Genomic DNA, 27010 nt, shown 5'->3' with positions numbered 1-27010 from the left:
ATTAACATGGGTGGAGGGGGATGGGAGAAATAATAAACGAATTGTTGTCACTGGCATGTCACTGGTAAACAACCTACTGTCTAGGGACGAAGGCCTTAAATTGTAGCAGTTGTCGATTTCCGAGATATAAATGCTCCCACCGTGGCTGATTTCTAGCTACCGCGGTGACATCGCTGAACACGGAGTTGTGGGATACTCCGTGGATACAATCAGCCCCCGGTAAAGGTCCTGGGGGTCGGCTCCGGGACACCATTGATTGTTTTCTTCCAGCATCTGAGATCAATGAAGAAACTAGGTAGAGCTGAAAAAATCATGCTTAGAAAAAAAAAGCAATTTGCGATGTTATAATCAATAGGGTAATGTTTCTATAAATTTAAAAATTACACAAAATGATATAAGGCACTTATACGCGTTAAAGAATAGAACATAGATGGGAGGAAATCAAAAATTTGGGGATAGCATTCGCCTTTGGAAAGACGAAGGTAGAGGAAGGGCTGCAAAGAACTTCCGTGTATCACGTGGGTTTCTTTCTTAAATTAAAAAAGCTGAAGCAAATATAGTGGAATCTTGATTCCTTTTGAATCAGTATTCAAAGTAGGGGGGGGGGCGTGATAACACATTCCAGTCTCTATTTATCTGAAGTATCTCATTCACATAAATATAATGCCAAACTTGGGGCGCCTGGGTGGCGCAGTCGGTTAAGCGTCCGACTTCAGCCAGGTCACGATCTCGCGGTCCGTGAGTTCACGATCTCGCGAGATCTCGAGTGATCTCGCGTGAGTTCGAGCCCCCCGTCGGCTCTGGGCTGATGGCTCAGAGCCTGGAGCCTGTTTCCGATTCTGTGTCTCCCTCTCTCTCTGCGCCTCCCGGTTCATGCTCTGTCTCTCTCTCTGTCCCAAAAATAAATAAATGTTGAAAAAAAATTAAAAAAAATAAATAAATATAATGCCAAACTACAGTATGATTATGATTATGTAAAAACAAAACTCCCCCGAAAAGCCATCCAAAAAAATTTCGGTCATTGTGTTTGGATTCTGGACCGCAGCTTTTCTACTGCCCTTGATTTCCACATTTTGTCTCATGAATAGGTGTGACTCGTGTAGTGGCAGGGAGCCACCAAGCTTTGAGTGTTGGGCCAGGTGGTGGCTCTGGGCCCGTCCGTACTGGCATCTCTATTTGATGGGTCTTAGCCCATGTCAGAATTCTTGGACGGTCTCCACCCGAGGCACCGTGAATCGACTTGGGGTCAGCGGGTGGGTTTTCGTCCAGAATTTCCTGTGAGAAGATCCACCCTGGCGCTGTTCCAGGAAGCCTCTACAGCGTGAAACAGATGGTTCATAGCGCTGGGAGGAACCTTGAAGCTCCACGTTGGCCCCACGGTGGCCACAGAGGGAGAGGGGGCAAGAAGTAGTTACATGGGTACCAGCTAGTTTGGGTGGACTGTATAAGCTTTGGATTCACAAGACCTAGGCAAGGCTCTGCCGCTCACTAGCTAGGTGACTTGGGAAAAGTGACGTGGTCCCTGTTTTTGTTGTTGCTCCTGTTTCCATTTCTACAGCGAGTCCTGTAGTAGGTTGTGTTACTGTGCAAACTATTTGCGACCCCTCCTTGGGGGAGGATTGGACGTGTGTGCTCCGTTGAGGTCATGCGGCCACAGGACCTACCGTGTCCCTCCTCGCCCTGTTGGACTCGTGAGTGGTGGTTATGGGACTGACTTGGGGGCAACGAAGCTGCTCCCAGAGTAAACACGGCAGGGATCAGAGGTACAGCCAACTTGCGATGTGCATGGACCATAAGTGAGACCCATTCTGTCAGCCACTGCGTGGGGAGGGTCGTCCACTGCTGTGATTCCACCGAGTCCATTCTGGCTGAGAGTGCTCGTGTCCGGAGGACAGAATGGGATAATGTGCGTGACGTGCATAGCCACCACGTGGCATACAGGGACGCTGAAGTCAGAACAGGAGCGGTCATGCGCAGCTACCAACAACCCATAAATTTTGGCCACCAAACACATCATGTTTATTTCTCACTCACATCACGCATCTTATAGGGGGTCCCTGTCCTTTGTGGTCATTCGGGGGCCCCTGCTGATGGAGACTCCGCCTTGATGGGTCTTTTTTTCAAGACCCTGAGTCAGGAGGGAAAAAGAGCTTGCGAATCTGCAAACCACGCTCAGGCTTGTAAAGCTCCGACTCCAAAGAGACGCGGGTCACTTCCCTCTCTTTTCACTGCCCAAAGCAAGTCTCACGGCTATGCCCGGTTGTATAAAAGGGACGGGAGAGCAAATCCGCTCCGTGTCCAAGAGGTGGGAAGTAGGGTGTGTGAGGTGGGCACTGCGACCTCCATGGGGCCACCCCGTGAATGGCGGCTGGCGCTGGACTTACTGTGCATCGTGACCTTCAGGCTGACTCCCAATGGGGAAAAGTGGCACGTGGACCACATTCTAGGCAGGGGACGGGCATGCACAATGCAGAGTCTGGGAGGCACCTGCCCTGCTCTGGAGACAGCCGGCGTTCAGGCGGAACATGACGCAGCCAGGGGACTAGCCAGAGATGTGCTTCGGAGCTCTCAGTGAACACCTCTGGATTTGGACGTTAGCATGTGGCAGCCGGGAGCCTTGAAACATGGTGAGCAGGAAAGTGAGCAGGGCCAGCTTTCGGCCCAGGTGAGGGAGGGGTGAACCCCTGAGTTCCGGCGGGGCGGGGAGGATGGTGGGAAGAGGTGGGTTTGTGGGCTCTGTCTGAGGGCCAGTCAGCAGGACTGGAAGCTCGACGGGACGTGATGGCTTGAGGGGGACAGGTGGAAGATGACTCCAGCCTGTCCCGAAACTGGTTGTGGGAGAGGTTGGAGGGGGTGAATGGCTCAAGTTACAAGCAACGACAGCACTTTGTTTCAGGAGGTTTTTTGGAGCGACAGGAACTCTCTTGTGTCACCTCCTTGGTCAGCTCTTTGACCTCCATTACTAAAGCTCAGCATGCATAGACCCCCTCGTCCACAATCCCCTGCCGACTACACACCGGCCACAGAAGGGAGCACAGGTGCATGCCGACACAGGGCCGTATCCATAACAACCTCCAAACCTAACGCGAGCAAGGCGCCCATCCACAGGAGAAACAGCAGCGTGTTTCCACAGAGGAATATTACACAGCAATGAAAAATGAATAGATTACAACCACAAATGCGCAGTACGGAGCGAACCTTAGAAACATAATGTTGAACAGAACCAGATCCCAAAACATTCATGTCGTGTGATTCTATTTGCAGAAAGTCCCCCCCCCCCCCCCGCCGATAAAATCACAGTGTTAGAAGTCAAGATGGGGCTACCTGTGGGGTGGACAGAATGGGCTGTCAGGGGGCCTCTGGAGGGTGCCAGTGTCTTCTTTTCTTGACTGGGCTGGCAGTTAAACAAGCGTTTACTCCGCGACAGTTCACTGAGTCGCACATCCAGCTTTTGTGCACTTTTCTGTACACAAGCTAAACATCAGTCGAGACCAGGCAGACGGAGACATAATATTGCAGGGACCACCAGAAGGGGCATAACTTGGTAAGCGGCTGAGAGGCAGGAGAAGGTGGGGTCGCTGAAGCAGAGGGGAGGAGGGGCCGGGAGGCCCGCAGGGTGGAGGCTGCTGAAAGGTCAGCTAAGGGAGGAGGCCATCGACCCCTGCACTGGCTCCAGGAACAGGACAGTCATTCCCAACCCTCTGGAGGCCAGTTTCCCTTTGGGGAGGCAGGGTGGGATTGTGTGGGGGGTGGTGCAGACGAGGAGATGGTGACTGTAGATGTGTCCCTTGGCACTCTGGTCCCAAAGCGGGGGAGGGCACCATGCTGGCAGCTGGAGGGAAGGCAGTCAGGACTGTTTTTATTTATCATGGAAAAGACCCAAGCAGGCTTTGCTGCGGGGAACCCCTAGGGGGATTGCTGGCAAACCCTTATCAAGGAGGTCGTCTCTACTCCCACTTTGTACAATAGTCCCCCTCGCCATTCATCTCCGTCCCCCTACTCCCTTCCTCCTCTTCCCCGGGTCCTGGCCTCTATGTTACCCGCTCACTTCACCTAATTGATCACGGCCCGCTAAGAGGTCAAACCCATGGGAGCAGGGAGTTTTATCTGTTCGCTTCCCCCTATTATCCCTACTCAACAAACATCTGTCGTGGATGAATGAATGGGGAGGTGTCCTGCAGAGAGAGGGGGTGGGGAAGGGAGGACCAAGGGTGGGGATCTGGAGCTCGGGAAGGGGGCAGGGCACTGAGGGGCAGGGACCTTTGCAGACAAAAAGTGGAAGCAATGGATTGCATGGTGGGGGGGGGGCGGTGAGTGTGGGTGGGGTGGGCAGGAGGTAGAGGGAAGAGCCTTGGTTCTGATGGGGGGGGGCGGTGCTTCAGGAGAACTAAGGGGACAGTCTAGAGAAGCTGCAGGAAGTCAGAGAGGACCTCGGGGGTGGAGGGTGCGGAGGGCTGATGTTGTGCCCCGGGGTCCAGCAAGGTTGGAGACCACCAACTCGGGGGGGCCCCTGCTTGGCCCAGAAGCTGACCAAGAGGTCGTGCTTGCGGGGCCCGCTCCCGGTCAGGACTTGAACCCAGCCTGTGTCTTCCAGAGCCATTTTGCTGCACTGAGCCAGAGAGGTGAGCGGGGTGTGGGCAGAGAGCGGGGGTGCTGGGTTCTGGACGTGAGGTTTGGGCAGCCCAGGCACGAGGGAGAGGGCAGAAGGGGCCGGGCTGGTGGGTGAGACGGCACGTGGATGCCAGCCTCCTTCGCCACAATGAGGCGGTGCGTCCTGAACACATCTCACCTGCACTTACCCATCCTCGCACTGAGCCTGCACACCTGAGCTTTGAGGTGGACCCTGTGAAAAAGCTGAGGCTGGGGAGAGTGTGGGGGTCACTCAGGAAGCAGGTGGTGGTGCTGGCAGAGACCCCAGGACGCTGTGGGGTCCTTTCCATCACAGCCAGCAGGGGTGGGGGGGGGGCGGACCTCCTCCTAGGTCCATTCTGGGCATTTCTCCTGCATGAAAGCCCAGCTCTAGCTGCCAAACACCCACTCCCCAGCGAGAATCCTCAGGCCGCGTCCGCCTGCCCCAGTCTTCATGACCACATTCTCCTGCCCCTGCCCCTCCTGGCCCCACTGCAGTTTGGGGAGCTGTGCGGAGTCCCCAGAAGTCCAGCTGAGAGAAGCAGAGCTTCACAGAATTGTGGGGCTGGGACACCCTGCCTCCCTCTCCTAGCTGGGGCTGAAGGCCCCTCAACATTTGTGGCTCCTCCCAGGCAGTCTCCGCCTTTCCTCCCCCTCCCTTTCCAAAGAGGTTTTGCTGAGTACCTAGGAAGGTACTGGGGGGGGGGGGGGTCGATCCTTCCCTCCCCACCCTCTGAAGCTCCCCAGCGAGGCCTGTGCCCCCTGCAAGGGAATCGATCCTTCAGGCAAAGGCTTAGCTCGGACAAAAGAGGAGACATGCTTTTTGAGGGCCTGATCTGCGCCAGGCACGGCGCGCAATGCGGGGCCACACTGGTGACTCAGGGAAGGGAGGCAGGGAGGGTCCTGCTGGGCGGAAGTCCTGGGCTTGGAGGAGAGGGAGACAGGTAGAGGCATCCGTTTTCCAGCCTGTTTCTGGAGTGCACCCAGAGGTGCTTGCACGCTTTATCTTCCCAGTAAGTAGAGAGATGAGCCGGAGGACCGATCATGGAGCTCTGCCCGGAGGAAGCCAGCTACCCCAGGCAGCTCACCCTGAGTTCTACCTCATCGGTGGCCGATTCTCCCCGCCCCTCCCGCCCTCCCCAACCCCCCAGCTTCTTCCCACGGGTCCAGTTTTGCGCTCCAGAGAGTCCTCAACTTGTCTGACCCACCCTCTTCTGCCAACGAAGGGGACCCTTGTCCGCCCCCCTGTCCCCACTTCTAAAGACTTCCAGGCTCCGAGGTGCCACTTTCGGCTGCCCCCCCCACCCCCAGGTGGCCATCTCTGTCCTCCCTCCCCCGCCGGGCACTTCCAGCCACCAAAGGCGCCCACCCGCGGGGCCCGGAGCACAGCGGTGCCTCCCCCGCCGGGGCGCGGCTCCACCTGCAGGGCGCTGGGCGGCCGGCGCGCGGCGGGCGGCGCGGGCCGCGGGGGCGGAGGAGCGGGCGGCGCGAGGGAGGGGCCTGCGGAGCGGCGGCGGCGGCGGCGGCGGCGGCCCCAGCCCGCGCAGCCCGGCTCGGCCCCGGCTCGGTCGGCGCAGCGCCGCGCGCGTCCCCTCCCGCCGCCGCCGCGCAGCCAGGCGCCCCGGCACCAGGCCGCCGCCGCCGCCGCCGCCGGGCGCACGACGCAGCGCGCACCGGCCGGGATGCGCGCCCGGGCCCCGGCCCGCCCCCACCCGCGGCCGCCGCCCGCCCGCCGCGCGCTCGCCTGACCGCGGCGCCCGCCCCGGCCGCCCCGCCCGTCCCCGGCCGCCCCCCCCCCTCTCCCCGGCCGCGATGCCCGCCCCCCGGGGCCCCGGCGGCCCGCGCCCCTGCTAGGCTGCGGCGGCATGGCCCGCGCGCCCGGCGCGACCTCTGCGGATTGCATCGGTGTGTGGCGGCGGGGCATGCCCAGGGCACCGGGCACGGCCTTCAATGGGCGAGGACACGGACACGCGGAAAATTAACCACAGCTTCCTGCGGGACCACAGCTATGTGACTGAAGGTAACGTACGTGTTGTCTGAGGCCCCCTCCGGCCGGCCGCGGCGTGGGGATGCCGTCGCACCGAATGCCCTCCGAAGGTTTGGACCGCGCGCTGTGTGTCGTGTCCCCCCCCCTCCCCCGCCCCACCCCACCCTATCCCACCCCGCCCCGGGTCCCGGAGGGAGGGAGCCCGAGGGCGCCGGCCTCCGCTTCCCAGCGCCCTCCTCCGCGCCGCCCTCCGGCCGGCAGCTTTCCACCCCCCAGGCCCGGAGGCATCCCGAGTCGGCCCTGGCCGTCATTTGTAGAAAGGCCATTCCTGCGGCTAATCTGGCGAAGAAATCCGGGGAAATTAAATGGCTTAGAATCCTGGGTTTGCCATTTCAGCCCTGCCCAAAGCCTACAGAATTTTCTAGGCTTCCCACTCCCCGGAGACGAAGAGGGATCCGAGGGGGTGGGGGGGGGGGGAATCCATTTCTAGATTCCCCCCCAGAGGCTCGCTGTCCTGGGCCCCTCCCTGTGCCTCCGGAGGCAGGGGCCCTTCGTGGGTGGGAGAAGGCGGCTGGTTTGGGGTTGGTCTTTTATACCTGGTGAGTTACACTGACATAGGAGGAGCTGGCCCCAAACTGTCAGAATTTTCCCCCCAAAAGTGGGGCATGCCATCCCGAAAGGGCCCGGCGTTTGAAATCCCCCAAATCGGCCCTAGAGGCCCAAGCCCAACCCCCACCCCGAGATGGTGGGATCCAGAGGGTCAGCGCCCAGTGACTTCCAAGGGTCTCTCTTCTCCCTCCACCTTGCCCGGAGAACGGTGGGGGACAGGTCCCAAGCCGCAGCCAGGGGCCCGCGGAGCGAATCCTCGATTTGAAGATGGGGATAGCTAGCCGCGGGGTGGCAGCATGCATCAGTGAGGACACTTGTGCTGGAGACCTTCCCGGGTTTAGGGACCGTGAGCACCTTGCCTAGGGGCTGCTGGACTGGCCGCCTAAGTGTTCGTGGGTTTGCAGCGAGAGGTCCCCGGGTGGGTGCCCGGGTGGGAGGGGCCCCGGGCATCGCGGTCCGCGGGGGCTGGTGCGCGTGGGTGCCGCTGTCAGGGAACCTGTGTGGGCTTGGCGCCGGTGACTCTGACTCCTGGGTGGCGTCCGATGCTCCCGTGCCTGGCTCCGCCGGAAATGAGGCCGAGCGGGTAGCTGGGGCCCTTGTGGAGGAGGCCGGGGAGCGTCGGGATCCCTGCGTCCTGGCCCGGAGAGCAGAGGCAGGGTGTGTAACCTGGGAGGAGGGACGCTGAGGGGTGGCGCTTCCCGCTCCCGGGAGGAGAACCGCTGAGTCATGCTTTGCTGATGGGGGAGGGGGTGGCGGGAGGAGGCCGCGCAGCCGGGCCGGGTGAGGGCTCGGTCCCCCAGCTAGGGCTTTCTGGGGCCCAGGGAGCTGAAAGCGGCCCTTTGTCGCCTGCCTTGGTGAGGTTGAGGAAGAATCGGCGAGTTTTTTCTGCTGGCAGGCTGCTGAGCACAGAGGGTGAAGGGAGCCTCTGGGCTGCTGGCAGGTGCCCCAGTGGCCTGGCTCCGGTGGAGAGGGCATCTTGGCAGGTCATTCTGGTCTGGCTTTGTGCAGGAAGCCCGAAGCCTGTTTTCTCCTCTCGCATGGAGGCTGATGGGACAGGACTCGGGACTTGGTGATTAAAAGTAAAAAGCACCATGCCTCACCCCCAGTGGACTTGAGCAAACACGAATTCCTTCTTCACCCTGTCTCCCCCGCCCCCCGGCCCGCTTGCTTTAATAAATTTAAAAGCTCTTAGCGGAGGAGAGCAAGGGGCCAGCGGATACTTGGAGTAAGAAGCACTTTTAATTCCTCGTCATTCATTCAACAAATACTTAGTACGTCCTATGTGCCCGTCACTGTTGTAGCCCCCCGCGGGTCTAGACAAAGATGCTGCCCTCGGGCAGCCTGTATTCTAGAAGGGAGCTCTGTGCGTGGTATTGAGGAGAAGCTTTTTCACCAAGTCTTGGTCTCCCCATCTGTAAAATGGGAGTGAATAATAACCATCTTGCCTACAAGGTCTTGGGGTTTCTGGGAGGGTCCGGTGGATTGGCGGATGACGAAGCCATCTTGGAACAGGAAATTGTCAGCTGGCAGTTGAAGTATGTTAAGCACCTACTGTGTGCTGGGGCCTCACACAAGATACCGCATACGCCATACCCCCGTTCTATAGATAAAGAAGTCAGGGTTTGACCCTTGTCGGTGTCCCAGGCTGAGTGCCAGCGTGTGTAGGGCATAGGGCTCGGGGGCTGGGATGCAGAGGAACAAGAGGGTCTAGCAGAGGAAGCAGTGACAGTCATTGTTGGAATCATATGAGATTTCTGGCCTCCCTACGTGAAAACAGACTTGCACAACGTTGCGCCCTGCGTTTTGTGCTCGGAGACCAGGGTAGGTCACAGATTTGGATGTCAGACAGACTTGTGTTCAAATCCTGCTCCTGACTCTTCACAGGCTGTGTAATCTGGGACACGTTATTAAACCTTTCCGAGCTTCACTTTCTCCCTTCGTACAGGGGGAGATAATAATAACGAACCTTACGTTATTATTATTAGGATGATCAGTGATTATTGCGCTAATGTAGAAAACATCAGCACAGTGCTTGGTCTATCGGAGGCATTTGATAAATGGTACTGGTATAACTTAAAAGGCTCCTGGAAGAGCTTCATGAGCAAATAACGGATGCTGAGATCTTGCAAAAGACCCAGGTGTACAAATTCTTTTTCCACCTGGTCATTTGGCCCACAAACACTCACTCACTACACTCCAGTGGCTCTGGTCTACTTCCTGCTCCTTAAGCAGGTCATTTTTTTTTTTTTTTCCTTGCTTCACGGCCTTTGCACTGGCTGTGTTCTCTATCTAGAATATCCACCTCCTGCCCTTCTCATAGCTGGCTCCTCCTCAGCCTTTAGATCTCAAGTGAAACATCGTCTTTGCCTATGGGAGTCCTGCTCGAATTCCTCAATCTCTTATAAAATCTCAAATACTTTGGGAAGAGTTTAGGTTTTGTTAGTCATTCACACCTTGGTATGAATTAGAGCAGCTTTTTTTTTTTTTTTTTTTTTTCTTTTTCCTCAACTCTTGGCGCATCTCAGCTGATCGAGGGTTGTGATCACTAGGCACGGATGCAGGCCACCCTGGGGCACAGAGAACTTGGAAAGGTTGGGTGGGTGTTGGGGAGGGCAGTATCGTTGAGTCTCTCCAGACAGTAGAAGGACCTGGACCCTTGAGAGAGGGTCCCCAGGGGCAGGAGAGTGCCAGGAAGTCTCTGTGTGTTTAGACTTTTCTCAAGAGCCAGATATGGCCCAGGAGGGGCGCTTCCTGGCTGTGTTCCCTTGCTGCAGCCGCGGAGCTCAGCTTTTGGGTGAGTGAAATAGGCGTTTCTAGGTTAGTCTGGTCTGCAAGCCCCTTCATCCCCTTTCACGCAGCAGCGTTTCCCAAGCCCGTCCGCTACTGGCTCTGGCCCTGGGCAGACACGGGGGCTCCCAGCCCCTAGGAGGCGGCACATGCTGAAGAGAGAGTTGGTGGCAGTGACTGGGTGTCTTTGGGAAGGGGCAGTCACTCCCAGGCGCCTGCAGGTTAAGGCACCTGAGGGCACGCTTTTCTGCCAGGACCACAGTCCCCTCCCTGGAGCATCTCTCAGCCATTACACTCTGTCATCTCTGCCTTTTGCATCCATGGAAAGAAAGGTACCTCCGTCTCCCTGACCCCGTATCCCTGCCATCCGCGTGTGCTGCGTGTGGTTCAGAGCCACCTGTGTGTCCCCGCGGATTGTATGGTTGAGAGATGAAGCAGGGATCAGAGGAGGAAGGGGTAAGGTCGGGAGGGTGTCCCAGGCCTGTCCGAACCCAGCATTTGGGCAGTTTCCACAGCATGGAATTGTCTTCCTGGTTCGAACTGGTTGAGGGGGGATAATGTCAGCTTTCTGCCCACACCTAGACTACGCCGGAGAGGCATGCTTTGTGGGAGACCGGGGTTCATCCAGATTTGCCCCCACGTTGGGGCTGTTGAGGCTGATCTCCCCAATGCCCAGCGCCTCACCCCACAAGAGCATCGTGGTTCTCACCCAGAAACCTGTGGCCAGAGGCCGGGCCAGCTTGGTCCGAGGCTAATGCGTCCCTCTTGCAGTGACTGGTTCTAGAAAGGACATGGGAACCAGTTCTGGAGGTCACGTGGAAGCTGGTTTTGCTCTTGGAAGGAGCAGGGAGGCTCCCATTGTTGCCGGCGGCCCCCCTGAGACCATGAAGCGGGTTAAGTCCTAAGCCAACAACGCTGACGGTGTCTGAGCAGAGAGTGAGTGGCAGCAGGGGACATTGTGATTCCGTGGGTTAACCAGGCCTGATGTCCACCCGTCTCTGGGCTTCCATTCCCATGAGCTGCCACATTTCCTCTTTGCTGCACACCTTAAGCTGAGCCTCTGTGACACCCCCTTTCCTGGTTATCTGGAAGACCGGGAGCCTGCCCCCTCACTCCCGGCCAAGATTTGAGACCCATGAAACCAAGAGGGAGTTTGATGTGTTCACTTTCTGTGTTAGGAATCCTGTTGGATGTCTTTTATTGCACTCAAGTCAGGGCCGCCGAGTTCTGGCTTCCCTTCCTTGGCCCTCCTGAGGAGGCATTCCAGCCGGATGAGTTCTCCCAGGAGACCCGCGTTCCCCGTGGGGTCTGACTCTGGGTTCGTAATCTCGACCAGGTCACCCCGTGTCTCGGACCCCGAGCGTCTTCTCTGGATTGCTGCTCGCTTGAAATGAGAGATGCACAGTTGTTTGATGTTGTAAATGTGTCCGTCACAGGCTACGTGCATGTGTTCCTTCGTGGGAGGAACACTCTCTGTGAGCCCAGGGCATTAAATGGCTCGGTGTGTGTGAACACGCCCAGCCCAGGGCCTGGGGCCCAGTCAGTACTTAATAAACGTCGTCTGCCAACGGTTAGAGTTAGGATAGCCTAGAACCATCGCCAGGCTGGCTAGCCCAACCCCATCCCCAGTCCACGGGGAAATGGAGGCTAAGAGGGGGTCGCTCATGGCGTTTCCCTGAAGCCAGCCCAGAGGGAGAGTGGGGGGAGCCAGCTTTCGGTTTGAAATCAAGCTGGGGACTGCTGGGCCTTCACCCCCATTGCTCGCCTTTCAGAATATCACTTCCATGAGCAGTCCTGGACTTTCACAGACTCACACTGTCTCCATTTCAGGGGTGGGGGGGCAGTGAGAGAGGCTGGGTGTTCTCCGTTCAGTCACGCCACCTCTCTGAGCCTCAGTTTCCTTACACTGGGTCGTCACACGGCTCTAAGGAGCAAAGGCTGTGTGGACTCCACCGTTGAGTGGGTTGGCCCCCACAGCCCCCTCCCTGTAAGCAGCACACTGGTTTATTTTTATTTTTTTATTTAGTTTTGTATGTTTACTTATTTTTTGAGAGAGAGAGAAAGAGAGAGAGAGAGAGAACAAGCAGGGGAGAGGCGGGGGGCGGGGGGACAGAGCATCCGAAGCAGGCTCTATGCCCACAGCATAGAACCCTATGCAGGGCTCAAACTCACGAACTGTGAGATTGCGACCTGAGCTGAAGTCAGAGGCTTAACCGACTGAGCCACCCCGGCGCCCCGAAGGCAACTGTTTAAATTCAGCATGAGATTATTAGGAGTTTTCCAGCGCTTGGCAGTCTGTGCCATCCGGGCAGTCACGTGGGGCCCCACGCCCGGCAGGACCTGATTCTGGTTTTGTGCTCCGCTGTCCCTGTGTGGAATTTTTATCATCTTCTCTCCGGACCCATGCTTTGTAAGCGACGTCTGATGGGGGCAGTGGAGTGGACGCCCGAGCAGAGATGATGCGTGCAGCACGTGTCACAGCTGCTTTGTGCCGCTGCTACACACACCTTGTGGCTGCTTTGAGCGTCGCTGAGCTCCCACACGCGTGGGCCGCCACATCCTGTGCTTCCGCAGCGGGTCGGCGTGTCCACGACCCTGTAGGCAGCGGTGGGTGCTGACGGCCTGGAGAAGCCACGCTTTTCCACTTGAACCAGACTAGATTCAGAGGCAGAAAGGAGGCAGTGAGATGCTAAGGAGCACGAGGGACCAAGGAGCCCTGCCGTCCCCTCCTCCCCGCATTCCGTCCTTGTGTGAGCTAATCACTGATGCTGAAAATAATGACCCGGAAGGAAAGGACAGGAGGGGACAGCCCTAGTCCTTCCCTTTCAATCCTTATTCATCACTGAGCCAAGGGTAGAGGCGTGTGTGTAGAATGTGCAAGCATCAAAAAGCTAAATGAGGGGCGCCTGGGCGGCTCGGTTGGTTAAGCGTCTGACTTCGGCTCACGTCATGATCTCACAGTTCGTGGGTTCGAGCCCCACGTCAGGCTCTGGGCTGACAAAGCCTGGAGCTGCTTCAGATTCTGTGTACCCCCTGCACACTCCCCCCCCCCCCCCCCCCAAAGCTAATAAACCTTAAAAAAAAAAGAAAAACAGCTAAATGAAACCAGATGAGCTGTTTGGGTTAGCATCCACACTGCCCTGGTAAGAATAAATACAGTACACACGCGGGTAGGAACCCCCAGATACGAATTGTGTGTTTCCGTGAGTCTGCATTCCCGTTAAATGCTCTTGTGTTTGCACTGAACGCTGGAATTGCAGAACAGAATGGTGACTGGCAGAATTCACGCTGATAACTTAAACGTTTAGTGTGTCTGTCGGCGTTAAGTAGCAAATAACACTGCGGCGAGTTATGGGGAAAGTGAAAAAGGTTTATGTTTTCGTTCCTCTGGCTTTTTGAACGGGGTGCTCTGCATTTGCATTTTGCACTGGGCCCTACAAATGGCAGAACTGGCCCTCCTTTACTGTATGGGACAGGCTGGCGTTTCCAGGGGGCAAGAATCCTTGGCCCGCCTCCCACCGCCCCCTTGGCTTTTGGGATTGGTAGAGAATTGGTGAGAGCCTGTCACCCATTGGGCAGCTTCTCCCTACTGGGCGGGGTTAAAGTATTAAAGGTCCCTGCTCCTCCCCTACCCACTGGGGCTGGCACTCCTTGGGCTGTTCCAAGGAGGGGATGCCAAGTGTCTCATTTCAGATTCCAGCCTTTCGACCTGTATCCCCACAGCCCTGAACTGAGGGGCAGTAGTGGAGGGGTCCCTAGCTCCCCACACCCCCCACGCCCCCATTACCATTAATAAAGCAGATTCTTTCGATTTCTCTCTTGTTAGCTACCTCCCCTGTGTGGCCTCAAATCCTAGCGGCAGGGAGGGCTGCCTAATGGTTACCTCAGTCCCGCCCCAGACTCCACGGCTTTATTCCTGTGATAGATGTGCCGTAGTTCAATTAATCACCCCCATTGTTGCATAATTAGGTGGCTTGTTTTTCTGGTATAACACGGAGTGAACGAATGCTGTTTGCCTATGAAGATACTCTGCGCCCAACTCCCAACCCCGAACAGCTTTGGAGTAATTTCTTCAGAGAGAACCCTGTGCGTGCAGCGTTATGCGAAAATGATGAACGGGTTTGGTGTTCTCGACTCCTATCGCCAAGTTATGCTCCAGAAAGTGTTGCTGTTTTTACCGCATGCTGATCAGCACTTGATACCCTAATGTGTTTGACCTCTGCAGATATCACAGATGAAAAGTGTTTGTTTTAATTTATGTCTGAGTACCGATGAGATGGGCTATTTTTTTCCCCTTTTGTTCAATAGATATTTGCCACCCCCCCCCCCCCTTCTGTGCCAGGGGGATGTTAGCTGTTGGACGGGCAACGTTGAAGACGGAGTTCATTGCTGTCCTTCACGCACCCTGTTCCCCGGGGCTCTGCTTCGGTGATGCCCTTTCCATGAGCCCTTAAGGTCTGCAACCCTGTCTCCCCGCTCAGGTCTCCCTGCTGGCACACAGAGTCATCTGCTCTCTGTTCTCCGCTCTCCCCGACAGACAGCCCCTTGACCCCTTTTCTCCAATCTCACTGCCTCTGGGGCAAAACGCTCCAGGTCCTAGAAGGCACGTTTCCAGAGCTCTGTGCTCTGTGGACGCAAGCCAGGCTGTGTCCTTCTCCAAAACGTCGGCCTGTCTCTGCCAGGGTCTTGGATGCCATTGGGAGAGTGAGCTGCCTCCACCAGTCTGGAGGAATCTGCAGCCCGCAGCACCCTGGGGAGTCCTGCTAGTTAAACCAGGCCCTGCAAGACAGGTGCCTCTTTTCCACTGCACTGGTGTCCCGTGGCCCTCATCAAAACGACCCATGTGGACTTGAGTATTAAATGATTAGGAAACCAACATAATAGCCATTATTAGTATTAACCATTTATTGAGTATATACTATGTGCCAGACACGATGCTAAGTACAGCATCTTACCGGATCCTAACAAAGCTCTGGGTTGTATGTATTTTCCCCATTTTACAGGGGAGAAAGCTGAGGTTTGGGCACATGCGAAGAGTCACCGGTATAAACGGGCAGAGCTGGGGTTTGGACACAGGCCATCTGCCTGCAGAACCCACACTCCTGACCTCCACACTGGGTGGAGGAACCAACAGGGAGGGGACAGGAGATCTGTTGGGTTCTGATTACGCTCCTTGCTTAGGAGGGTCTGGGATTCAGACCCAGGACTGCCTTGTGTGGTGCTCATGCTGGGCATGCGGCAACACATCGGTCCTAGCCGTGTGTGTGGTTGGAGGCAGTTGAGATGGGCCAGGAGGAGGAGGGCTCCCCTCTACGGCATAGGGGGTGGGGGCCGGGGGGATGGTCATAGCTCTACAGAGGACAGGTGCTATGGCACTGAAGGGAGTGGCATTCTTCAGGGCAGACAGCGATGCCCTTTGGGACATGGCATTCTAGTACATTCCAGGCAGGAAGAACAGCATGTGCAAAGTGACATATGCTTGTCTCCTGACAGCGTCAGGGCTCTTCCTCCTGGGTCCAGGAAGCAGTTCCCAGCCAGCTCTGGGTGCAGGGACCACCTGGGAGCCACTGTGCTGCCCAGGACGGGCACTGCCTCCTTGTACAGTGGGGGCTATTGTCCTCCCCAACCCTGGGCTGAAGGGCCCATTGAAATGGAACAAAGGCAGCTTAGAGGTGCCGGCTGCCCCGAGCAGGGATAGGATCACCAGCTCAAGCCGGGGGCTTGCTCTGGGCCGGCCTGGCCTTCTGCATTTCTCCACCCTGGAGAGGTCATAGCCCTGACCCCTGGGGCTGCTGCTGCTGGGGGCTGGGACCTGGGTCCCCCGGGGCCTGAGCTCTGGTCTGAGCTGGCAGTTGCTTCAGCCTCGGAACCTGTTCTGGGAAGCAGAGAGAGAACCACCAGCCACCCGGGCTTTTTGTGAGCATTGAGTGAAATAATCTATATACTGTACAGAAACCTCAATAAAAGGCAATTACTTGTGTTATGAGTATCAGCTTTTGGATTTTGTTTTCATTTCAAAAAAGTGGTCATGAAAACTTTTATTTTTTTTTAACATTTATTCATTTTTGAGAGAGAAAGAGAGGGAGGGAGGGAGGGAGAGCACATGGGTAGGGGAGGGGCAGAGAGAGACGGAGACACAGAATCCGAAGCAGGCTCCAGGCTCTGAGCTGTCAACACAGAGCCTGACGCGGGGCTCGAACTCATCAGCCGTGAGATCATGACCTGAGCTGAAGTCGGACGCTTAACCGACTGAGCCACCCAGGTGCTCCCGGACTGAAAAATTTTTAAGCCGAATCAGGACCCCGGTCACATCACCCCACCGCAGCAGGCCAGTGTTTCTCACCCGACCAAGTACCACCACCTGCCCAGACAGAATGAGTGCTAATTCCTTCCCATCTGAATTCTCGTCCATCTTGGCAAGGTCCCCACTTGTCTCAAAAATGCCTTTTTGTGGTTGCTGCGTTTGAACCAGGATCCCAGGGCCCGCACCTGCAAGGGGGTGTTCTGTCTCTTATGTCTTTCCTGATCGAGACCAGTCCTCTATCCCATTCTCAGACCCCTGACTCCTAAAGACATTTGTGACTGCTTTGGAAAGATGCTGGTTTCACCCCCTACTGTCCCCAACCTGTGTCTGGCTCCCAGTTTTGCCAGAAGGGTCTAGAAGGCTAATGAGCGGTTGCCCGGACCCTGGGAGTCACCCCGGGAACGTGCCTCTCTCTCCTTCCAGGACCTTCCTCACCTTTCATCAGCGGACAGACCGGGGCATCCGTCTTCACCGAGGCCTAGCCAGATGGCAGATTCGTGAACAAAAGCAGCGGTTTCTGTGTTAAGCCATTGAGTTTTGAGATGATTTTTTACACAACAGATAACTGGAATAGTCATGGATTCCCAGCTTGAATTCTTGGTCCAGCTCAACTCCTGTTCCTTCTGAGGCCCCTTGTCCAGTTAATTGCGCTTTCCTTGGTTCTGTAGCCCTCGCAGAGCCTTCCAGAACTTCCTACCTGTATATGTTAGCCTGTGTCAATTTCTGTTGTTTATAATTACCCCCAATTCCCAGTGCCAGCCAGGAAGGCGACTCAGCTCAGATCATAAGACAAGACTGGAACCCAGTCCTTTCTGGAACATCAGTAGATACGCACATGGGACGGACCTGCTTCCCCTTACACAGCTCAGCACCTGCTACCCACCAGGTGTTGGGTAAATACGTGGTCAAGAGACCAAGAGGACAAGTGCCACACTTTCCCCTGACCAGCTTCCCCGAGTAGAAACAGTCTTCTCTTGGCAAAGTTGAAATACGTGCAGATTTCAGTCTTCATGGTTCCAGGGAAATCGCGCCAGCGCCGCAGCCCCACGGATCAGACTTGAGCTACCCCGGCGCAGTAGCTGTGAGGAACTGTGTCAAGTGCAAACTTTGCCAGTAAGTTTTCAGGGCACGGATCACTAAGTAAATACCAGATGCACGCTGCAGAGCCTGCCAGGTCACTTCTTTCCGTGTCTGTCGCTGGCTGGTCACCGCAGGTGTGTTAGTTCACACACAGACAGCAAAGCATGGGGTACTGTTGCCTCCTTTGTCTCCCCGCGATGAGGCCATGTGACGCCTCACGGAAATGGAAAATCAAAAGAAGGAATGGGCCAACAGCGATGACGCCCAGCAGGGGAGTGAAAAGCGATCCTGCTGGAGGAGAACCGTGGGTGGCATGTGAACGGAGTCCTAGAGGAAATCGCCGATCCTGGGAGCATTGGGACCATGGCCTGAGGAGAGTCTCTTGGGCAGCGACGGGCACTAAGTGAAAGAGATCCTACCCTCGTGGCTGAAGAAGGTGGCTCCGGAGGGAGATACCCCAGAGGAAGTGACTCCGGGAGGTGTTTCACCACGTTGGAAACGCAAAGGGGTGAGATCTTGGAAGCTGATCTGAACTTGGGAAGACGGCCCTCCAAGGCACAGACGAGGTGCCAGCCGCCAGCAGAAGCAGCAACCTTCAAACTACTTTCCATATGCTGCTTTTTACAAAGACATAAAACACTTGACTTCTCTCAATGTTTCCAATGCTTTAAATCACTGAACTAAATAAATATTGGTTTTACTATTTTTTATATCCCTATACGCTTGTAACCATCAATGAGAGAGGTTTTTTTTTTAATGCTTACTTATCTTTGAGAGAGAGAGACAGAGAGAGAGAGCGCGCGTGCGCGCGTGCGTGAATGGGGGAGGGGCAGAGAGAGAGGGAGACACAAAATCTGAAGCAGGCTCCAGGCTCTGAGCTGTCAGCACAGAGCCGGATGCAGGGCTTGAACTCACAAATGTGAGATCATGACCTGAGCCGAAGTCAGATGCTTAACCGACTGAGCCACCCACATGCCCCAATAAGAGAATTTGGTTAAAAAAAAAATTTTTTTAATGTTTATTTATTTTTGAGACAGAGAGAGACAGAGCATGAACGGGGGAGGGGCAGAGAGAGAGGGAGACACAGAATCCGAAACAGGCTCCAGGCTCCAAGCTGTCAGCACAGAGCCCGACGCGGGGCTCGAACTCACGGACCGCGAGATCATGACCTGAGCCGAAGTCGGACGCTCAACCGACTGAGCCACCCAGACGCCTCTAGAGTTTTTAATGACTTAAAAAAATTATCTTTAAAGTCACAGAACGTTTGTAATTTCCTGATTGATTCTTAAGATCACTTTGAGTGATTTGAGCGTGCACGGTCATTTCTATGCTCCCCCAACCCGAGAACTCCCTGTACTTATTTCAAATGGGTAGTGTCTATGCTGCATGGCCCTTCCACACGTCGAGGCCACGGTGATGTTCTGAAAGGTCAATATTCTTCTTGCTGAAGGCAATGACTCGAGAATATTAAATAGCGCAAATCCCTCACTGTGGATATGGTCAGGCAGCCCTTGGATCGCTGAGAGAGGGACACACGCCCTCCCGCCACTGTGCTCACCATGCGGACCTCCGGCCAGCCCGTGTGCTTCGGGGACAATCCGTCACAGAATGAGCTGGCTGAAGGAGTCCGAGGCTGAACGAAAGTGGCTCCTGTATCGGCTTTCAACGTGAAAGGTGATAAAAACAACCCTGAATATTTTATAGCCCCGAGGACAGGTCAGGCTCTTTCTTGAAAGTGTGAAAATATAATCCATCATAACATGTCCCATATCGTCAGACTGTGGGAGCTAAGCTCCATTCAGGTGCTCCTTGCGAGAAGATTTTAATTGTATTTCTCTATTTATTTCGTCTCATTACAGAAACGTTTGAAAATGCAGAGAATAGAACAAGGGGGGGGGGGAATAACATCCTGATGTCACTGCCCCAGAAACCGTTGTTCCCAGTTTTTTGTATTTCCTGTTTACCACTCCCCTACAGACTGTAACGTAAATACAGTTTGTATCTTTTAGAATACCTAACACGCTGATACGTCTCCCCGTATTGTCACAGTTTCTGAGTAAATAATTTTTAATGGCTGCGTAATAGTCCGTTGCGTAGATATAATTATTCATTCAGTAACTAGGTCCGGATTCGTTCATCAGACTAAGGTGGATGCCTGCAGTCGGTGTGTGTGTGTGTGGGGGGGTGCAGGACGGAGGAACAGGGCACAGCCCCTCCCTGGAGAACGTCTGGAATCAGGGGGATGTAAATATAGCGTCGTAATACAGTGTGCTGGGGGCTGGGAGGCAGGGGGACCCCACAGCTGGGACGGGGTCGCCGTGTGGGAGCAGGGCAGAGAGGCTGGGTCCGGAGCAGAGAAGCGGCCGTAGGGAGAAGGGGAGAAAGCGTTCCCAGCACTCGGAACCAGTTGGCACATTGTGGGAGCCCATTCACCTATGGGGCTTGGGCCCCCCGGGCAGTGGTAGACGAGCAGGCAGGCCGGGAAAGGGCCCTTTGTAATCTGTCCAGGCACGGAAGGAGGAGGGAATGAGAGTGGCCGGAGGTCCCTGGGGGTTGGAGAGTGAGGTGGGGAGGAGGGTGACGTTCAGAGGTTGTGTGAGCACCTCCAGGAGTGGCGAGGAGGCTCCTGGGACGGGCCTTGGGAGGAGGTGGAAGGGAGGGTTGTCCGCGCGCCCTGGTGGAGGGAGGTAGAGGGCTGAGCCTCCTCTCATGGTCTGGTCACGACAAGAGTGCTCCCCAGCTGGCGTCACAGGTGACAGTGGGCCGAGGGTGGAGGCACCTCCCTGCTCCTGGACACCGACATCCCAACTCTGGGTGGTTTTTTTTTTTTTTTTAGTTTATTTATTTATTTATTTATTTATTTATTTATTTAGACAGAGCGTGAGTGGGGAAGGGGCAGAGAGAGAGAGGGAGACACAGAACCCCAAGCAGGCTCTGCTCTGTCAGAGCTCCAATCCACAAATTGTGAGATCGTGACCAGGGCCGAAATCAAGAGCCAGACGACTCACCCGACGGAGCCACCCAGGCACCTCCCAACTCCAGGCGCCTCAAAGGTGCTCATCATGTGATGAGCGTCCTTGTGAATGTGTCTCTTCCCGTATCTCGGGTGTTCTTGTCTCTGGCCACCTGGGAAGTCAATTTCTCGGTGAAAGGATAGGAGAGTTTTTCGGGGCTTGAATAAAGATTTGGGTACCATGTTGGCTACCGAAATAAAAACAAAAGTGACCAACGGTTTTTGTGGGGGAGATCTTCGGAAGAGTTAAGTGTGTGTGTCTGTCATGAAGCTTTGGCACAATCCGTAGGTCACAGCGAACCCGTCAGGCTCGGTCTTTCTTGCGTAAGAAAGACGAGGATGCATTTCAGGCTGGGCGCCTGGAAACTCAGGGCTCTGTTCATTGTCTCCCCGTGTGGATTTGATGGCGATGGGCTTCGGCTGTGCCAAAGGACACGTACCGTGAACCTCTGTCCGCACCTACAAACGTTCCTGTCTTCGTGGGAAGATGACAGTGGTGGTGACGGTGACAAGAGCAACTGCCATTTTTAAAAAATATTTTGTGATGTTTTTATCGATTTTTGAGACAGAGAGAAAGCACAGGTTGGGGAGGGACAGAGAGAGAGGGAGACAGGGACCGAGGCGGGCTCTGTGCCGATAAGCAGATATCCTGACGTGGGGCTGGAACTCACGAACCGTGAGATGGTGACCTGAGCAGAAGTCGGTTGCTTAACTGACTGAGCCACCCAGGCGCCCCGCTGCCATTTCTTGACCGTTACAGTGTCGCAAGACATATGTTCGTGTCCTCACTGGAGCTTTATACCCACCCAGGAGTGGGGGAGTGACCCCCTTTGGTATATCAGGAAACAGAGCCCCGTAAAGGTCAGGTTGCGTGCCTAGAGGCACACGGTGCGTGTTGCTACTTGACAAACCGCTGTAAACCGTAGTGACCGATGACGACAGCCGTGTCGTTATGGCCCCTGGATGCTCCGGGTCAGCAGTTTGAGCAGGGTTTGGCTGGGCTCTGCATAGCAAGTCCTGAGCTCCCCTTCTAAGCTGGGGGGGCTGGCTGGTCTGCAGGGTCCAAGAGGGCTTCACACGCGTTGGTGCGTGGTGGGGACAGCTGGGAACGCTCCCCTGGAACGGTCGACTTGGCCTCTCCAACACGGTGCTCTCAGGGTCTCTTCAGGCGTCCGGAGAACCAGGTGGAAGATATAACCTCCCCATCCTTGGAGTCCCCCTTCCCCAGCTGTATGACCTCAGCTGGGTTGAGTCACCGGCCAGCCCAGGCCGAAGGGGACGTAGGCTCCGCCTTCGGATGTGGGAAGGGCCAGGTCCGCCTTGGGAGGGGAGACAGTGCCCTGGCCCTCGCTGGGAAACCGTCTGCTGCAGAAGGGGCCCTGCCAAGCTCTGTCTGCCCTTGAAGCTGCCCCATCTCCAGGGAGCGACATTCTGCCTTTTGCTATCCTGACCGGCTGGAGGCAGTGGAGGCCCCTTCCTCCTCCACGCCACTGTCCCTAGCCAGAAGTACAAAAACCATCCTGCACTTTTGCCAACTTGAATACAGAGCCTGTGACAATATGGATGAAGCGTGGGGCCACTATGCTAAGTGAAATAAGTCAGACGGGGAAAGACAAACGCCGCGTGATCTCGCTTAGACGTGGAATCTAAAAAGGCCAAAGTCATAGAAACAAGAGTCTAGGATGCTGGTTGTCAGGGGCTCGGGATGGGGGAAGTGGGGACAGGTTGGTCACAGGGTACACGCTTCCAGTTATAAGATGTATAAGCTCCGGGATCTAACACCACTACGTGGTGATTATAGTTAGTAGCACTGTATTTGAGTTTGAACGTTGCTGCGAGAGTAGATCTTAAATATTGTCAACACAGAAAGGAACTGGTGGTTATGTGACCTGGTAAAGATGTGAGCCGATGCCGTGGTGGCATCATTTTGCGGTATTTGAGCCTGATCAAATCAACGCGTTAAACTCACTCACTTGACACCCTATACGATGTTATATGTCAATTATATCTCAGTAAAGCTGGAAAAAAATAAACACAGAAAACGAGGTGAGGAAGGGCTTTCTTTCTGTAGGGGGCAGACTAGATTTCCCGCAGACCTGCCTCCCCCATGCGGGCACCAGGCAGAAGTTAGGAAGGCAAATGAAGGTCGGATCAGGTGCCGCGTGAATCCCGCCCCCTCCCCCCCCCCCCGTCCCTCCCCCTCTGCAGGTGCGCTGCCCACATCAGGGAAGGTGGCTTTGGGTAGAGGGGGCCTTTCTCTCTTTCCAGGGCCCCTGCGGTGGGGGAGGGCTGCAGAAGAGAAACAGGTGAGCTGGATGGTTTTTTCTGCTTGGCTTGACTCTAAGGACACACTGACCTCTCACAGAGGCAGTTTTATCGGAAACCATGACGGCCCGGTGGCCTGGTCCCAGACACGGCGTCCGCCCATGGGCAGTGGGCTGTGCTCTGAGTACACGCGATGGAGGGGAAGGAAGCTGCCTGCCATTGAGTGAGAGCGCGGGCGGGGCAGGCAGTGTCCAGGCATTGTCCCTGAGGCAGATGCCGTCATTGTCCCCATTCAGTCGGGACCTCAGGGAGATGAAGGGACTCTCCTGAGCCTGTCTGCCCCGCCCGCCTGACTCCCTCCTCCACCCGGCTGCGTCCTTGCTGGAGAAAGCGATACCTTTGAGAGGTCAGCCTTAGGATCTGAGTCCCAGGCAGTAATCTTTCCCCTGCAGGCCGTTCTTCTCTGGAGCAAGGGAGCGTTGGGGTGCATTAGAGGCTCCCTCCCAGCCTCAGAGTAAGTGTGGGGGGTTCCCTTTCCTCTGTGTGTCAGCAAAGCTAATGGAAAGAGTCTCTGAGCACCAGGGTGCATGCAGGCTATGGGACAGGCACGTGCCTCGGGTTCGGCCAACACGAACGGGCTCAGCCTGTCCCCCGAGGAACCCCGGCCAGCTTGAGGCCCCAGCGGCCGGGATGCATGCCTTTAATTAAAAAAACAAAACAAACCCCCACAAAAATCCAGCTTTATTGAGATGCAGTTCACATATCATGCCATTCACCCATTTAAAGTGTCCAACTCGATGGTTTTTGGTATGTTACGTAATTACGTTTTTGAGAACGGAGGTAAAATAATACAACATAAAATTTGCCAATTTAGCCGTTTTTAAGTGTACAAATCAGTGCCATTAACTGCTTCCACGATGTTGTGCGGCCATCACCGCTGTTTCCAAGACCCTTTTATTACAGCAAACAGAAGCTCGGGGCCCGTTAAGCAACAGCCCCCCTCCCTCTGGTCTGTGCCTCTTTCAGGGACCGCGTATAAATGCGGTCACACACTGTCCTCCATACCTGGCTCGTCTCCCTGGGCACATGTCTTCTAGATCCATCGACGCTGTGGCAGTTGGGAAGGAGGTTAGATGTTGGAAAGCCTCAGGTGCACTGGGACAGAACTAAGCCACGCAGATGGTCTTGGTGTTCCTCACGTTGGGGAGGCGGGGAGAAACTGGCCAGCCTTGGCCCTCTCACATTTGAGGTTCCTGGATGACACACAGCAGGGGGGGGGGGAACTCCCGGGGGCGGGGGGGGGGGACTCCCCGCTACCTTGCCTTATCTTTTCTGCATCTAGAGAGGGGAGTAGCTGCCCAGGAGGTAAGACCTCCCCCAGCCTGGGGGGAGGGCCTGGGAGGGTCCCTGATGCCATGCTTCCCGCCTTAGGGCCCCTCCCCCATGCATTGTCCCTGGTGCTTTTATCTGCAGCAAAGGGCACCTTGAGGGACTCCAGTCACCCTGGGGCTAGCCTTCCTTTGCGTTCACTCCCCTGTGTGCGGTTGGCCTGCCCCAGCCTCTCCTGGTGCTCCTGTACCTTCAGCTAAACTGGGGCCAAGGTGAATGTCTTCTCGAGGTCTCTTCGAGGCTGGACTGAGCCCCGCATTCGGTGTACCTGATACTCGGAAAGGTCCTGCCAGACGCTCCTCTTCTGCTGAGCGGGGGAGACCTCACAGGGAGGGAGCCACCCAGCCTGCCCACGCATGTCAGCATCTCAGGAAAAGGTGCTGTTTCCCTGGCTCTGCAGGCCTTGACCCTTGGCTCTGACCCACCCCGATCCCGGCCCTGCCCTTCAACCAGCTGAAGGGCATCCTGCAGTGTGGCCAGACGAAGGAGCCAGGGAAGGGAGCAGCCTGTCCAGGCAGTGGGAGCCCAGCCCTGAGGTCCCCTGCGGCGCCCCCGTGGTATTCCCGGGAGGGTCCCCATCTGTGCTGGGCCAGAGGGCGAATGTATCTCCAGGAGAGAGCTGAGCTGGGGACAGCCAGCAGCACAGGGCTGGCCCCAAGGACCCACACGGGCTTTGTGCGAAGGACTAAGTACTTGATGCCCCGAGTCCCAGACTTGAAGTGTTTGGAGTGAGGCCGGGAAGCCCCAGGGTCAACCCTGTGAACCCCGTGTGAACCCCAAGTATAGACCTCACCGATGGCATCTTCCCTGTGGGTGACCCAGTTAAAAAAAAACCAAACTGGGACACTTGGCCGACTACAGGTGTGTCCATATGGGGACAGTGGGACAGCAGGTGATAAACTGGGGCAGTGGCTGAAAACCTGGGGGCTGGGGTCGCCGTAGCTATATCTTTGTAAGCGGCTGTGTGGTGTGGTGACGGGATGGCGGTGGGCTTGGAGACCCCCTGCAGACACAGGCTCTCCTGGTGACTGGCTGTGTGACCCTGTGGAAGCCACAAGGCCTCCCTGGGCCTCAGTTTCCTCACGTGTGGAGTGAAGGCTGTCTCGAGGGCACAAATGCCCGTGTGTCCCCCGAAGGAAGGGCGCTGCCCAGGGCAGCAGCACGTGCAGCTGTGAGGCCCGGGCCCCAGGAGTGGGGTCCCATTACGGGGGGGCAGGGGCTAGGAAGTGAGCTAGATGTACCGTACCCTGCCAGCTAAACTCCAGTCTTACACATTCGGGGTCTGAGAGGGATGTACAAGGTCATTCTGAAGGGACACATGGCCCCCAGGCCGGCAGGAGGTGGCCGGACCCATTTGTTCGTCTAAGGAAGGAACGGCACAGCGGAGTGGGACCCGGTCCCTCCTGTCTCCTGTCCAGGCTGTCGGGAGGCCCTGACCGCCCCCCAGCCTTCCTTCCTGGGAGGGTCCTCTGTGCCCTCCCCACCCTGTTCAGGCACTCTGGGGGCGGGGAGAGGGTGCTCTCCTTTGTGGGTTTGGGATAAGTTGTGACACAGGTGCCAGACCTAGGGTGGGGGTGAGGGCGCGGGTGAGGTCATTTCTGGGTTCTGGAGACACCCCATCCTACCTCCTACCGGCCTTTCTCAGGAGTCTGCCTTTCCCGGCATATCGGATTCTCCCCTTCTCCCTCCCCCTCCCCCTCCCTCTGGGGGGAGGGGCTTCAGCTTAGGGCAGGACCGTTTACTGGGCCCCCAGACACCCCAGCCAGTCCCTCAGAGGGGGAGGAGCAAGGGGAAGGGTACTGAGTACAGAGAACACAAAGGAGAAGAGGAGGGTGGGGGGTACCCCCCCCCCGGCCGCGCCCCCCCCCCCAAACCAGGCCCTATGGGTGGTAGGGAGGCGGCTGAGAAGTAATTCTGCCTCGGCTTTGTAAATAGGCAGCTATAAAAACCATCCACAGTGGAGCACCTCCTCCATAAAACAGGCTCCCCTGGGTTTATCACCCGGGGCCCTTCTCCAGGGCCGTCCTCAGAGGAGGACCAAAGCAGCCATCACTGCTCTGTCTGTTGTCGGGAGCGCAGAAATACAGGCTCCGGGAGACAGGGCAGGTGGAAACCGTCAGGATAAGAAGCTGGATGTGGCTGGGGGGTGTGGGATGTTTGGGAGAGGAAAGAGCCACGAGAGGAAAGCTCCGCCCTGCTGAGAAAGAGACTCAGGTGTTGGAGAGAATTTAGGTGAGGTGTGGTGAGAGTCTTTGGCCTGCAGTTTACTGAGCACATACTATGCGTCGGGTGCTTTGCTGGGAGGGGGACTACGGCCGTTGATGTGACTGACGAGGTCCGGGTTCCGAGGAGTGCCCAGAAGGGTCCAGAGGGACGGGGAGTCAGTGCTGGGAAGGTGGCAGGGAGCAGTCTAGGGGCTGACTTTCCCAGAGGAGGGCCTGGGTGGTGGGAGGTCAGGGAGGGCTTCCAGGAAGAAGTGAAGTCATTCAGTATGTATTTCTCAAGGCTCGCTGTGTGTAGGCATCCAGATGGGTTTGGGGGAGACAGGAGAGACAGTTCTGAGCAAGTTCTAGGATCTAAGAAGGAACAGGAGAAGGGAAGATGATTCTAAAGGGTGAGCAGGGAGTGGGCAGCACTGAGGAGGAGGCAGAGACGGGCCGGCTCAGGACTCCTTGTGGGTGTGGAATTGTCCTCATCGCCAGTTGACAGGCAAAGAAATGGAGGTGGGGCTTCACAGCTCCTACGTGGGTGGGCTGGGATTTGTATCCAGGACCGCAGATGCCAAACCCAGCCCACCCACAGTCTGTGCAGACCTCCCTGCACCCCCGGGGGCTCTGGGATGGGCACCTTCGTTGGCCCGCTCCCCCATGGGCCTCCCTTCATTGTTGGCCAGGATGCTTTGAGCAGGCGCTGCAGGGCCGGAATCCCCCGAGCTGACCCACTGTGC

At 56.3% G+C, this 27010-nt stretch overlaps 1 protein-coding gene across 2 annotated transcripts in view; it reads left to right on the top strand.

The window, feature by feature from the left end:
* The first annotated feature begins 6435 nt into the window (after nt 1-6435).
* Nucleotides 6436-27010, top strand: part of PPP2R2C (protein phosphatase 2 regulatory subunit Bgamma) — a 137845-nt gene continuing 117270 nt past the window's right edge. The window contains exon 1 of one of the 2 annotated variants that reach the window (XM_043573014.1): nt 6436-6649. In XM_043573014.1, coding sequence (XP_043428949.1) covers nt 6580-6649 — 70 coding nt within the window. In that variant the 5' untranslated portion in view covers nt 6436-6579. Of the gene's footprint in view, nt 6727-27010 lie in introns of both variants that reach the window. The other variant, XM_043573016.1, reaches the window with a different exon arrangement.

The sequence above is a fragment of the Prionailurus bengalensis genome, chromosome B1 (assembly GCF_016509475.1).
Source record: "Prionailurus bengalensis isolate Pbe53 chromosome B1, Fcat_Pben_1.1_paternal_pri, whole genome shotgun sequence".
Taxonomy (NCBI): Eukaryota; Metazoa; Chordata; class Mammalia; order Carnivora; family Felidae; genus Prionailurus; species Prionailurus bengalensis.
The sequence above is the reverse complement of the archived record's forward strand: the minus strand, read 5'-3'. Positions and strand labels throughout refer to the sequence as shown.